General features: G+C 41.9%; 1 protein-coding gene across 1 annotated transcript in view; it reads left to right on the top strand.

The window, feature by feature from the left end:
* Positions 1-14909, top strand: part of LOC115159164 (integrin alpha-1) — a 69677-nt gene extending 54768 nt beyond the window's left edge. Inside the window, exons 16-30 of the mRNA XM_029708623.1 lie at positions 1016-1191; positions 1441-1586; positions 4291-4398; positions 5799-5875; positions 6052-6178; positions 6865-6945; positions 8772-8848; positions 8960-9049; positions 9174-9282; positions 10367-10480; positions 10714-10818; positions 10898-11002; positions 11107-11202; positions 11303-11416; positions 11605-14909. Coding sequence (XP_029564483.1) covers positions 1016-1191; positions 1441-1586; positions 4291-4398; positions 5799-5875; positions 6052-6178; positions 6865-6945; positions 8772-8848; positions 8960-9049; positions 9174-9282; positions 10367-10480; positions 10714-10818; positions 10898-11002; positions 11107-11202; positions 11303-11416; positions 11605-11664 — 1585 coding nt within the window. The 3' untranslated portion in view covers positions 11665-14909. The remainder of the gene's footprint in view (positions 1-1015; positions 1192-1440; positions 1587-4290; positions 4399-5798; positions 5876-6051; positions 6179-6864; positions 6946-8771; positions 8849-8959; positions 9050-9173; positions 9283-10366; positions 10481-10713; positions 10819-10897; positions 11003-11106; positions 11203-11302; positions 11417-11604) is intronic.
* The last annotated feature ends 281 nt before the right edge of the window (positions 14910-15190 follow it).

Genomic DNA, 15190 nt, shown 5'->3' with positions numbered 1-15190 from the left:
ATACACATACACATACAAACACTCACTCCACTTGAACTATTAGTAATAGCAGTAACCTCATATCATCTCACACAACTTTATTATTATATCTTTAGCTCATTTATCAAAGACTGTCACTCTGGTTTACACAGCTGTGTCCCTCTCGGGATTTGAACCAACAACCCCCTCCTCAAACCCCCTGGCCCTCCTCTCCTCATAGAGTTCATGGAGCTGAACCCTCTTCACTCCTTTCCTCTCATCTCATATAACGGAATTGAGCTCTCTACACACCACAGGGCCCCCAGCCAGGGATCCCTCACACCCACTCAGTTTCTGCTGGAACGAGCCTAGCTGACCAGGGCCGACCAGGGCTGTGTGAAAAACTCCAACTCCCAGCAGGCAAAGATTTTAAAACAGGATTTGGCAGCTCTTCCTCCTGGGCTCTTGGACCTCTGCTTAACAGAGTGTGGCTGTAGACTGTTGGAGAGTCACTCCCTAATTCCAGAGCGTCCATGACAGTGGACCTAACTGTGGCGCTAACAGTTTGATACTGCAGCTGTAGAACTCAGTTACGCCACGGAAACCAGTGACCTCCGCCATAATGGATTCCTTTGTAGAGCTGCCATGGCCCGCGATGTGATTTAGAGCGCGGTCGCAAACATCTTTTCATGAAGACATGAATAATGTGCTTCAAAGGAATGGAAGCAGTATACCTTTTGGCTTCTGCTGTTTTCCTTTTTTATTAAGTTTAATTCACAGGTCATTCACTTATGTAACTTGAATATGCCAGTTCCATGTGCTAATGTTGTGTTGAAAACAACTGGGAACTGGGAAATCTCCGACTTCAGTGCGTTCAAAACAACTGGGAACTAGGAAAAAAATGTGCACCAACTGGGATAAATACGTTTTGAACGGTCATCCAACTCGGAACTCGGGCCTATTTCTAGAGCTCCGACCTGAAGATCACCGACGTCATTATCTGTCCGAGTTCCCAGTTGGTTTTGAACACTGCGTAAATCTGGTGTTTGTCATCCAGGTCCAAGGATGTTGCTGAGCTTTATGCCAACATGACCTTTGACCCGAGCAAGATCAACCTACAGCAGCCCTCTAAAGGCTGTATGTTGGGCGGGAGGGAAACTGTGTGTGTGAAGACCAGGGTCTGCTTTAGCTACAGCGTCAAGTCTGAGAAGGATGGCACTAATTTGGGCACAGGTGAGTCTGATCGACCCCTTTCCTTTCATACAGTATGTTTACATGTTTACAGTGTAAACCTCCTTCAATAATGTGCAACGATTAAAAGTGGACTCTCGATAAGAACAGTAAAAAGGAGTAAAATAGAAAGCTTTCATTTTGTGGTTGCTGTAGCTAACCCTAACCAGGATTTTTAGAAAAACTAGGCATTTTGGGAAAGCTACTGGAATTTTGCCACCCTAATCATGACTGGTGTTTGCTGTGTTTCAGCCATTAAGTACACCCTGACGCTGGACTCTCTGAGGGCGAAGTCGAGGGCTGCGTTTCTCAACATGGACGAGAAAAGTGAGAGGAAGGCCCAGGCCACCGCCAAGATCATAGACAATCTGTGTGTGGAGCATTTATTCGCCATGAAGGCAAGTAAATCCTTCCTCACCCAGCCTGGTCAACATGGAGAGAGAGAGAAAGAGAGGCAGATGGAAGTGAGAGAGAGGGGGGGGATGGAGAGAGAAAGATAACAGCCCCATAGAAAAACAGCCTTTCTTACATAGTTTAGTAGAACATTGCTAAATGGGTTATGGGCTTCAGTTTTTAATTGTGATGGCGTCAGATAAAGCGCAGTGAAAGACAAGTGCCTTACCGTAATCAGCCTGGTTCGAGAACTTTTTATGCTTTATAGCCAACTTCTATCAACTATCATATGTTTGGCATGACAATGACCATTACACTTGGGTAAAACAGCACAAACAGATTTGGTCCCAGCCTAAAGGGCCATTAGTATCTCAGTTGGACATTAGTATATCAGTAGACCTCCTCAAGAGACTGGCTAGTGGATGTATAGGATGGAGCCTAGTTGCTCTGGTATTTATTTATTGTAGGACAGCCTGGCCTCAAAAAGATGTAACATATTAAACGTAAATCTGTGATTCACCTATGTTACACTCTTAGAAAAAAGGATTCCAGAAGGGTTCTTCGGCTGTCCCCATAGGAGAACCCTTTTTGGTTCCAGGTAGAACCTTTTTGGTTCCAGGTATAACCAAAAGGGTTCTACCTGGAACCCAAAAGGGTTCTACCTGCAACCAAAAATGTTTTTTCGAAGGGTTTTCCTATGGGGAAAGCCGAAGAACCCTTTAAGGTTCTAGATAGAACAAATGGTGCTAAGAGTGTACATTTGGTATGGTTACATAAGACGGAAGGTTACTTAAGTCAAAAATGAAAGGAAGGAAGTTGGTTGGGGAGGATGGATGTGTGGGCGTATAATGCAAAAGTCTAGCAACCCAAAGGTTGCGTGTTCGAGTCACATCCAAGACAGCTTTAGTATTTTAGCTAATTAGCTACTTTGCAACTACTTAGCATGTTAGCTAACCCTTTCCCTAACCCTAACTCGTAACCTTAATCCCTAATCCCTAGCCTAGCTAATGTTAGCCACCAAGCTAACGTTAACCACAACAAAGTGGAATTCGGAACATATCATACGTTTTGCAAATTCATAACTTATTGTACGAATTGCAATTCGTAACATATTATACGAAGTGGAGGGATACAGTTTACATTTACTATGTTACGTCTATCCCTGAGTCCAGGTTGGGTAGGAACGCTCTTAACATGAAAGTGGAGAAAGATCTCCCTCCCTTGATCAAAGGGAAAGCATTTTCAGGAAAACAACCACTTACAAAAGGCCCATTACTGTACATACACACATTTCATCTTAAATGTGGCCTAGAAATAGATTTACTTTACATTGATTGTTAATTGTTCTATTGGTTGTTTTGTATCAGATAGTTGTACATTATAAGGTTTTCGTAAGGAGGCCAGATGAAAAGAAGAGAGCTTTTAAATTACTGAAGACCTTGACTGTAATGGGAACCAGAGCTTTACTGATCAAAGCAAGGTGAAGAGAATGCCCTGACGATGACTGTTAAACTACCCGCAGGACCTCTGAGAAAGGGAGCGAGAGAGAGAGAGAAGGGAGGTGAAGAGAGAGAGGTAGGGAGAGGAGGAGATGGAGGGGAGAGAGAGACGAAGAGAGAGGTAGAGGGAGAGAGGGTGAGAGATAAGCGTAAGAAAGTGAGAGTGAAAGAGGGAGGGAGAGAAATAGGAGAAAGAGAAAGCGGATGAGAGAGAGGGAGATAGGCATGTTAGAGAGAGAGGTGTAGAGAGGCATATTTGAGAGAGGAGAGGACTTTGAAAGAGAGACAAAAGAGAAGAGAGAAAGAGAGGGAATGAGGGAGAGCTAATGGATGGTTGGAGGGTGCCGATAGAATTACAGGAAATTAAAAACTCTCCTCTGTCAGGAAGGGGGTCGCTAAAATGTTTTGAATGCAAGTTGTTGGGAGGGTCCACACAACAACATTTCACTTAGGGCCACCCAAAAGGCTAGGGCTAGCTCTGACTGCATATGTGGGTATGGATGTGGGTACACAGACCTGCTAGTCTACTGCGGCCCCTCATGATGAGTTCAGATTTTTGGTGGCCCCCACCCCCATCAAAGATGCCCATCCCTGCTCTAGTGCACACAGTATCTTCAGTGGAGGAAGTGCGAGAGTGTGGAGTGACACACACTGCGTTTGATTCGATTTGTGGCAGCCGGTGAAGGGCAGGAGGTATGCTTGATGAATAAATAAACCAAAAATATTTTGTTGCTTCTCTGTAATACTAGCCACCTAGCAATTTTATAAAGTTAGCTTTAGCTAGCCAGATAGATAGGTTCCCAATCTCCCAACCTCATAACTAGCCACCAAGCCATTTCAGGCTATCGATCAAGTTAGATTAGCTTGTCTAACTATTTTAGCTGACATGCCTGCTGGAAATGTTGCTAGACTTTAGAAATTATAATTAAAATGGCAATTGAACAGGTATAAAGAGGTATACTTAGATAACCTATGCAGAGAAATAGACACACATATATATATATATATTTACATAGAATGAGGCATAATGATAATGTCTCTAGCTTACAGGAAAAGCTGTTTCAGATGTTTGAAAAATGCCAAATTATCCCAGATTCTCCAACCACTACCCCTCACTCCTCACCTACATCACGCCGCCTCTAAAATAAATGGTGCTTGATGCTCCTGGATACATTGTACATGTAATTACATTAGCCCGTCCTCCCTTTAGGCTGAATTGGACTTCAGAGACCCAATCATGGTCTCCCTAGAGTTTGGCCTGGCTGAGGACACGGGTCCCGTCCTGGATGGAGATCTACCAACGTCAATTAACAAAACGGTAAAATGAACCACACTGTTCCCGATTTCTCTCACACACACACACACACACACACACACACACACACACACACACACACACAGAGACACACACACAGAGACACACACACACACACACACACACACACCAGTAACTTTTGGCTTGCAATGAATTTTATATACCTTGGCTTGCTTCCCTCTTTAGCCACTAGAGGCCCTCATTGGCTAACAATATGTGTGCACACATTGATTTCCTACCTTACTGATTGGTTTAGACCTCAGCTATCACATAATACAGTACAATGGTGAATATGCAATGTGTGAGCAGAGAAGTCAGTAATCAGTAGTTTACACAATCATGCAGTCATGCTCTCTGCAGCACTTATCATCAGCAACAGCTGTCCTCCATCGTTCACTAGTTCATATCAGAGGCTTATAAGCTTTAAAACACTGACAGGCAGTTATCCTGTTTCCATAGTGGAGCTCCCACACACGCATAGTTCTTATGAGCTGTTTGCCAGACGGACGGAGAGCCAAATTCCTTGAAGCCTCAAATTCCTCAACACAAAACAGAGTGTGATTACATCCAAGTTACATGTCTGTTTAGCAAAGTTAGCACGTGTTCACTGGTTCTCAGGCCTGAGTTCTCATGCTATCAACACACCGCACCACTCTCAGTACAACCAGAGTGAGAGGGTCCACTCCCGTCAACATCTGTCCACACAGGAATACACCGATAAACTGACTGATAAACTGACTGATAAGCTGACCGATAAGCTGGCCACCTGCCTTCCCGTCTTTGGGACGACTCCTATTATTACGGCGGAGACAATACCATCTCGTCAACCACAGGAGGTTGGTGGCACCTTAATTAGGGAGGACGGGCTCGTGGTAATGGCTGGAGCGAAATGAGTGGAATGCTATCAATTACGTCAAACATGGTTTCCATGTGTTTGATGCCGTTCCATTCGCTCCTTTCCAGCCATTTTTATGAGCCGTCCTCCCCTCAGCAGCCTCCACTGTTATATACAGTGTCTCTGGTACAACGTGCTACTCAGGGTCATGGAGGATACTCTTCTGTTACACTAGAGGAGTGGTCCTGTTACTGTATAGTGAGGGCAGAGGTGTTGGAACAAATAGACGAGTGCACGCACGCACACACACACACACACACACATAGTTATCACACGAAAGACACTTGATCTCGTCATCATTCCAATGCCACTGGGAACCAATGGGGTCTCATATCCCAAACGTTAGGAATGCATTTCACTAGTTCAGTCAAGAACAAACAAGAACACAGACAATTCACTGTCTCTTGGTGCAACTACTAAGCTAGTGAATTTGTTTTTTGACTGCTTTCTTGCTAGTTCTGTCTTGTACACGGTTTAAATTTCTTGTAACCATGCACATGTCATTCAGATTCCTTTGGTGGACTGTGGGACCAATGACAAGTGCATAGCTGACCTATCGCTGAAGGCTGTGCCAAGTATACAAAGGTATTATCACAATGATTGTATTCCTTCAGTCCATCAAACTGTCAACGGTTATGTGACAGTTCAGTAGCAGTTATGTTGCCCTTGAATTGTACTTTGGCGCCCCCTTGTGTTGCTTCAGTTGAAATGCCCAAATTACATTTACCCTGCTGCGGTAGTAACTTTCCCATTCTTTGCAGTCTTGTGATCAAAGCGAACAAGGAGAAGTTCCACGTTCTGATCACCACTAGAAACAGCAAAGACAACGCTTACAACACCAAAGTTATGCTGAGCTTTACTGAAAACATTAACTACGTCAAGGTCGAGGTGAGGTTCCTCTCTGTCTTTATAACAGTTGTGTAATTATATATATATATATATATATATATATATATATATATATATATATATATATATATATATATATATTTATATATATTTATATATATATATATATATTTTTTCACCTTTATTTAACCAGGTAGGCTAGTTGAGAACAAGTCCTCATTTGCAACTGCGACCTGGCCAAGATAAAGCAAAGCAATTCGACACATACAACAACAGAGTTACACATGGAAAAACAAAACATACAGTCAATAATACAGTAGAAAACAAAAAGTCTATATACAGTATATACAGAGTGCAAATGAGGTAAGATAAGGGAGTTAAGGCAATAAATAGGCCATGGTGGCGAAGTAATTACAATATAGCAATTAAACACTAGAATGGTAGATGTGCAGAAGATGAATGTGCAAGTAGAGATACTGGGGTGCAAAGGAGCAAGATAAGTAAATAAATACAGTATGGGGATGAGGTAGTTGTATGGGCTGTTTACAGATGGGCTATGTACAGGTGCGCAGGGATCTGTGAGCTGCTCTGACAGCTGGTGCTTAAAGCTAGTGAGGGAGATATCAATCTCCAGCTTCAGTGATTTTTGCAGTTCGTTCAACTTCTTCATTTCACAGACATAATTTCTGTCAGTATGTTTTGACATCTTTCCCTTTACTCCTCAGCCCAAAGAAAAATACTGCAGTCTAAATAATACCAAAATTGAGTGTGCTGTGGGATATCCATTCCTCAAAAGCAATGTAGAGGTAAGACGTTTCTGTATTATTATATATTGTTTTATAAATATTTGTTTATTTTATTTATTGATAAAAAATATTTAAGGGGTAGATCAGCTTTAATATTGCAGATAGATTGTAGCTTCCATCAATGTAATTGTCTGCATCACTTCCAATCCTCCATATATTTTTTTGTAAATATATAGTACCAGTCAAAAGTTTGGACACACCTACACATTCAAAGGCTTTTCTTTATTTTTACTATTTTCTACATTGTAGAATAATAGTGAAGACATCATAACTATGAAATAACACATATGGAATCATGTAGTAACCAAAAAGGTGTTAAACAAATCAAAATATATTTTTGGGATTCTTCATCGTAGACACCGTTTGCCTTGATGACAGCTTTGCACACTCTTGGCATTCTCTCAACCAGCTTCATGAGGAAAGCTTTTCTAACAGTCTTGAAGGAGTTCCCACATATGCTGAGCACTTGTTGGCTGCTTTTCCTTCACTCTGCAGTCCAACTAATCCTAAACCCTCTCAACTGGGTTGAGATCGGGTAATTGTAGAGGCCAGGTCATCTGATGCAGCATTCCATCGCTCTCCTTCTTGGTGAAATAGCCCTTACACAGACTGGAGGTGTGTTGGGTCATTGTCCTGTTGAAAAAGAAATGATAGTCCCTCTAAGAGCAAACCAGATGGGATGGCGTATCGCTGCAGAATGCTGTGGTAGCAATGATGGTTAAGTGTGCCTTAAATTCTAAATGAATCACAGACAGTGTCACCAGCAAAGCACCCCCACACCATCACAACCGCATCCTCCATGCTTCACGGTGGGAACCACACATGCGGAGATCATCCGTTCACCTACTCTGCATCTCACAAAGACACGACGGTTGGAACCAAAAATCTCAAATTTGGACTTATCAGACCAAAGAACAGATTTACACCGGTCTAATGCTCATGTTTCTTGGCCCAAGCAAGTCTCTTCTTATTATTGGTGTCCTTTAGTAGTGGTTTCTTTGCAGCAATTCCACCATGAATGCCTGATTGACGCAGACTCCTCTGAACAGTTGATGTTGAGATGGGTCTGTTACTTGAACTCTGTGAAGCATTTATTTGGGCTGCCATTTCTGAGGCTGGTAACTCTAATGAACTTATCCTCAGCAGCAGAGGTAACTCTGGGTCTTCCTTTCCTGTGGCGGTCCTCATGAGAGCCACTTTCATCATAGCGCTTGTCGGTTTTTGAAAAGTTCTTGATATGTTCCGCATTGACTGACCTTCATGTCTTAAAGTAATGATGGACTGTTGTTTCTCTTTGTTTATTTGAGCTGTTCTTGCCATAATATGGACTTGGTCTTTTAGCAAATAGGGCTATCTTCTGTATACCACCCTTACCGAGTCACAACACAACTGATTGGCTCAAACGCATTAAGAACGAAAGAAATTCCACAAGTTAACTTTTAACAAGGCACACCTGTTAATTGAAATGCATGAAGCTGGTTGAGAGAATGCCAGGAGTGTGCAAAGCTGTCATCAAGCCAGGGTGGCTACTTTGGAGAATCTCAACTATAAAATATATTTTTATTTGCTTAACAATTTTGGTTACTACATGATTCCATGTGTGTTATTTCATAGTTGTGATGTCTTCACTATTATTCTACAATGTAGAAAATAGTCAAAATAAAGACAAACCCTGGAATGAGTAGGTGTGTCCAAACTTTTGACTGGTACTGTGTATGTGTATATATATATATGCAAATTTTGCAATAATACATATCTGTTCTCAAACCATTAGACTCACCATGGACTTCAGGCCACTGATGTGTCTGCTTGTTCTCTCTCTGCAGGAGGTCTTTAAGATCCTGTTTGAAGTCAACCCTGCACATATCTGGAAGGAAATTCAGATCAACGTAACTGCAACCAGGTACAGTAAGCCATGGTGTCACACTAAATCTAAACAACAAAAAATAAATGAGCGATCAAATAGGTATCGAAATGTCAAAATTCTAATGCATTGGCTTTCCCCTTACTACAGTGACAGTGATGAAATGAACGCCACCCTTTTTGATAACTCTGTGAAAATCTCCATCCCTGTGAAGTACGAGGCTGGACTTAGATTCACAGCGTGAGTACAGACAGCGCCTGCAACACATACAGCACATTCTTATTTCCACAGATAAAAAAGAAAAGAAAGTTCGACCATTTTCCAAATCTTTCCAAATCTCCTTTCTCATTCCTCCATCTCTCAGCGACAGGCACATGAAGGAGGACCACATCATAGTGAAAGAGGGAGAGCAGCACCCCAGCGTCTTCAACGCCACCAGTGTGATAGGAGAAGAGGTCAAGATCAGCTACACGGTAAGACGTGCAGCACCAGTCAAAAGTTTGGACACACCTACGCATTCCAGAGTCTTTCTTTATCTTTACTATGCCAAGACTGTGCAAAGCTGTCATCAAGGCAAAGGGTGGCTACTTTGAAGAATCTCAAATCTCAAATATATTTTGGATCGTTTAAAATACATTTTTATGCGATTTTTCTCGTAAAATAGCGATAATATTCCGACCGGGAGTCGTTGTTTTCGTTCAAAGACTGGAAAAGTAAAATGGACTCTTCACGTGCACGCGCAGACCCGTCTCATTGTTCTCAGATCGACCACTTACCAAATACGCTACTGTTTTTCAGCCAGTAACTGCAGAGTCATCATTCAAGTTGCCCTAGCTTTTGAAGAAAGTAAAATGGAATTCAAATGTGACTGAAAAACCTGTGACTTTACTGATTCTCTCTGACTAGGGTTTAATATTTTTCCAGAGAATTTAGCAATTTTCTTTCCCGAGCAAATTGCATGAAATTACTGGGCATCCCGGTATTCCTGTTCAAACCGGAAGTGCTACTTAAAAGCATAGCCTATAATCCCAGTGGAAAAAAAAAATCGAACATGATTATACCACCATAAATGGAGAAATATACACGGGAATATAACATTTTCTTTCTGTACTTGTTGCAATTGAATCAACTCAAAGTTCTCTCAAAGTCACTACACTACGTTGTTGAGGAAGTTTAGTTATAGGCTACGTAGGCTATGGCCATCTTTTTTTGAGCGCCGATCTGCATAGCCTTTAGGCCTACTTCCTGTTTGCATGGCGTGGTCGCATGCAGCGCTTTGAATCCATGCCGACTTTGTGCAAGTAAATAGGCAACAGCGCACACACACACACTCACAACCACACACTTGAGTGTTGACGATTGATCATGCCGATATCAGAGCAGAGAAGGCAGCAGAGAAGACAGATTTAGACGTCACGTATCATTTAACAGCTCCATTTCACGTCACGCTGCTCATAGAAATCATTCATTATTTATCCCCTGCAACGAGAATGAGTTTGGGTGGGGAAATCTCGGTGAACCCGGCTCCCGCTATTAAACCGTATCTCTAACCTCCAGATGAATAGGGATGTGGATATGGCGACTCCTCCTCTGAAGCTAAGGGTGAAGTACCCGTACCTCTCACCCAGAGAGAACATCCTGCTTTACCTGACTCACGTCACCTCCTCACAGGTAAGGCCTCTCTCTCTCTCTCTCTCTCTCTCTCTCTTCATGTGGTACATGTGCTGTAGCATAAGAGGTAGACTTTCTATCTGTACTCTGCACAGGGTTTTCTGCCGGTCAACAGATAATCCCACTGTGAAGTCAACGAGACTGCAGGGTTTTAGCGGTGTGGATCAACTCGATCCAATGTGATGGATTGACTGATGATTGATTTGCTGATGGATCGTGTCTGTCTCCCACAGGATGTGAGATGCCATGCCGGACATCTGATTAACCCTTTGAAGATCAACCACAACAATGCCCACACTCTCAACCTTAAAAAAGAGACCCTCAGCGACTTCCTGGTGGTGAGTCAACAATGTGTGTGTGTGTGCATGTGCGTGTGTGTGTGTGTGTGTCTCACAGTGTGTATCCCCTTCTTTTCAGGGCTGTAAGGACCACCCATGTAAGTTATTTGACTGCTCCATTCCTCACGTCAACAACAGCCAGGTCAATGTTACCTTCAGGGTGTGGAAGCCCACCTTTATCAAAGTGAGTATAGTGGAGTGATCGATCAATTGAATGAAATATTGAATGATTGTGTTTTTTTTGACTGATTCTGATTCACTCATCTGATTCAATTCTTTGCTGAGCAGGCAGAGTTCACCAGTCTTCATATGACAGTTCATGCCACCCTGGAGAACCAGAACACTGATCTCTTCATGTTGAGTACCGCTAATAACGCCAGGGATGTGAGTGCAATGATCTATACATTTTCATGTGATTTGATGTGTTTGCTTGTTGTCCTTTGTTGGTTTTCTGGGCCATGTAACACTCTCGTTTCTATCTCAGGTGAAGATCCAGGTGTCTAAAGAGGCTTTGGGAGGTATACCGCTGTGGATCATTATAGTCAGTATCTTAATAGGACTTCTCATTCTGGCGCTGGTCATCTTCGCCCTATGGAAGGTATGTGGGTGTTCACGACCTTCTGTCTGCTTGTGTCAGTCGGGAAGAGATAACGTAGCACAGGCTTGCATTATAGAGTGGTTCAACATGTGTGGCCTTGTGTGCAATACACTTTCAAATCCATTCATCTTAAAATCAAACTTCAGACTTGAATTGAATTGCGTTTTCTTCTTTGCTCCGTTTTCCAGGCTGGATTTTTCAAAAGAAAATCCATGGAGGACATGGAGAAGGAGGACATGAAGAATTAACCCTTCCACCACCCTGTAGGTCTGTCTGTGCCCCACTGTCTTTAGGTCTGTTTTCAGGTCAGTCAGAGGAGATACCGTAGGAAATACCACAACAACCCATTCACCTGAATGCCATCAGGTCAGAGGAAAAGCCAGAGTTTATTTATGGCTTTGCACCAACGCATTCGCCTGAAAGTGATGTGGCCTATCTTTATGAACAACATGGTCTACCAGTCTTAATAACAACTTGGTCTGGTTCAGTGGAAAGAGAAGCCGTGGGAAACATTGAACTTGTACACTGTGGTCTTCCGCCTCTCCAACTTGGGCACCAAGACCTGGACCTTAAGGACCTAAGCTAGAAGAGACATCAGAAGACCTAGATGTATGGCATCCTGACTCAGAACTGATCATATGATGCCACAACCTCATCAGCTTTATACAACAGAACAAAACATTCTCAGGTTTACTTATAACATCCCAACGTCACTAAAAACACCTCAGACTATGGCATTAAACCAAAGTTGCCCAAGTCCATGTGAACTCTGGTGGGTTTGCACAGACAATCTGTGATGGGTTCGAATCCTGTGTCCTAGTTGTTTGATACTTTTAACGAAACACTGTCAATCTATGCTATATCTTAAAACGTGTTATTGATTCTATTTTGGCACATTCCTCATCTTCTAAGCAGAATGTTTGCTTTTGACACACTGACATTTTCAAAATGTTCTAGTCTTACAAGCTCGATCTGTAAGTTAGATTTTTTTGTATGTTTAACAAAAATGTTCCTCTGAGTAATAAAGAGGTGTATGCTAGTGTACCCACCAAAAGAATGTATTCTGTATAAAAGAAGAGGAGGAATATATGCTATTGAGATAAATACTTTTATTCATCTTGTCACGACATGGGGGTAGAGAATTTACAGATTGCACCTTTACAGTATTAGGAAAACATTTCATTGTGCTGTTAATGTAAGTAAATGTAAAGCTTGTACATGAAGTTGTTTGCAATAATTCCTAGAATTTAAGATAAAATGGACATAAATCCAGCATGTATCAACAAGGCCCTACACTCTTAGAAGAAAAGGGTTCCAAAAGGGTTCTTTGCAGAGGGATAGGGTTTTTACCAAGAACCATTTTTGATCAGAAGAACCCTTTTCAGAAGACAAGAGTTATTTGTAAGGCAAAGGGTTCTACCTAGAACCTTTAACATGCTAAGAACCGTTTTTGGAAGAAAGGCAAGAATAAGGCAAGTACATAGAGCCATATATAATATTTCCCAGCATGCAGGGAGATTTTCATTTTTTTTATTTTTCTGTAATATTCCTGTTTTTGCATGTACATTGATTGGCTAATACATTTTATGCTACACAAAGATAAATAACATACCATTTTCTAAACTAATCCAATCTGTTGGTTTTATGGCACCCGTTACTTAGATGGTTGTTCCAGTTTAGATGATTGAGGTAGTCTCAGTATTCAGTTTTCCCTACCCTGGCAGTCATTCTGAATGCAGGTTGTGGGGGATTAACAATTACACTTGTTGGATATGCTAACTATGGCTGGATTCCAATAGGAATTGCACAACACTTTGCAAGCCAGCATAATGTGACTTGCAGGCCTGATGTGGCATGTAAACCAGGAGATTCCTAACACCACTGTGTTCTGGTATAACTAGGCCCCTTAAAGAAAGGCCTTATGATATATGCAATATATTGTCATAAAGAATTAAAGGTTGAAGGCTAATAAGGCTGGTGGAACCATTCAAAAAGGGTACTAGGAAGAACCCTCCAAAGATCAAAGGATTCTTGGTAGAACCATTCATAGACGGTTCTAGGAAGAACCTTCAGATGATAAAATGGTTCTTGGTAGAACCATATACAGGGGGTTCTTTGCACCAAAAGGGGTTCCCCTATGGGGACAAAGTGAAAAACCTGTATGGTTCTACTTAGCACCTTTTTTTGTAAGAGTGTATATGTCAGTAATAGAGAGAAAATAGCTAATTTGCTTCAACGTTTCTCAGGTGATACGTACTGTATGATAGTATGGTGATAGTATAATGAGTATGTTCGGCCTTAATAATATGGAGTATATGGAGCTTTGACGTCATCTGAATTAGATAAAACAAACAAATGTAGTATTTTCAAAAAAAAATATTGGTCTTATATTTTGATCAAAATCGAAATGTCCAACAAATGTGTATTGGAACTAGATTCATTTTGCATCCAATCCGCTAAGATTTTTGGTTTTTGACTCCTCTTTCTTTCTTTTCTGTCTCCTCTCTTTTTTGGGAGATTGATTCGTGAGGTAGCCTACAGTCACGTACAGTAATCCGGAAAGCCTCTCAGTGGAGTGTAACTTGATTCCTGATGTCTTAACTTGACAGTAGCACCGAACAAAAAGACGTTTGTCATGAAGACGGTCAGAAACTGGAAACTAGGCGATTGACGGTCACATACTGGGGGTGAATTGACAGTCTATGATGGACCGGTAGAGGTTTGAAATCACCCTCACCATGTGACACTCATGAATGTGAGTTGCATTTCCCCCCCTCTTTTGATATTTATGCAACTTGGCTTATTCTCCTGAATCGATCTGCATTTTGTTTCCATATTTTGCATACGTTGTATTGTATATAAGAGACACTCATCAGCTCACTCATCACTTTTGAAAGCACATGTAATAAAAATTTAAAAAATGTCTGTAAAATGTGTAAGATAATGTTAAACACAGCGATCCTCCATCCTGTCCCCTTCTGGAGAACTTATTTGTCACAGCTCGGCAGTGATAAGAGTCAGCCGATGAAGGTGTTGAAGATTTGATTACGGATGAGTTGAATCAGTACCCGTCCTCTGAACCCAGAACCAAATGTGTGTGTGCTGACCAGCTTCTCGATTTGACATTTAATAACTTTCACGTCAACAGCCTGTCTCAAGAGATTGTTGTATCAGGTGTGATGGCGCTGAGGTTGGATAACAACCTGCGTTACTTTGACTCTCCAGGAGCAGGGTTGAGGATCACTGATCTATCGTCTCAGTCCACTTTGACTGAGGGAGGGAGGGAGGTAGGGAGGGAGGGGGCTGAGGACTGCATCTGACTGATATGGTCCTGTCATACACACTGCTGTGAAATGTCCACTTAATGCACTGGTTTGTCATACTGTATGTACTATCATTAGCACAGATTTGAACGCATTTAGAAAGCATTGCACATGTTGTCAAGGATCTTATGCAACAACAAAAAAATAAAGCCTTGTTTTTTAATGTTGGACATCAATGACCTAAGTCATGCCATAAGACTGAATTAGTATAATTGTAGGCTGTAGCGGGTGAGTTAGTTGTATGCGTGCATACGTGCCGCGTTCGTGTGTATGTTTGCGTGAGTTATCGTTGTGTGCTAAAACGGCAACGTTCTCTCTCTGAAGGGCAGGCAGCAAACCAGCTATTTTGTTGCAGACAGGTTGCTCATGCGTTTGGGATTACTGTACACATCAGTTAATCCTTTCAGCTGGATCTTGTTCACAGTCAGTGGGCAGTCCGGGCAATGCAGCC

The sequence above is a fragment of the Salmo trutta genome, chromosome 23 (genome assembly GCF_901001165.1).
Source record: "Salmo trutta chromosome 23, fSalTru1.1, whole genome shotgun sequence".
NCBI classification, from domain to species: domain Eukaryota; kingdom Metazoa; phylum Chordata; class Actinopteri; order Salmoniformes; family Salmonidae; genus Salmo; species Salmo trutta.
The sequence above is the reverse complement of the archived record's forward strand: the minus strand, read 5'-3'. Positions and strand labels throughout refer to the sequence as shown.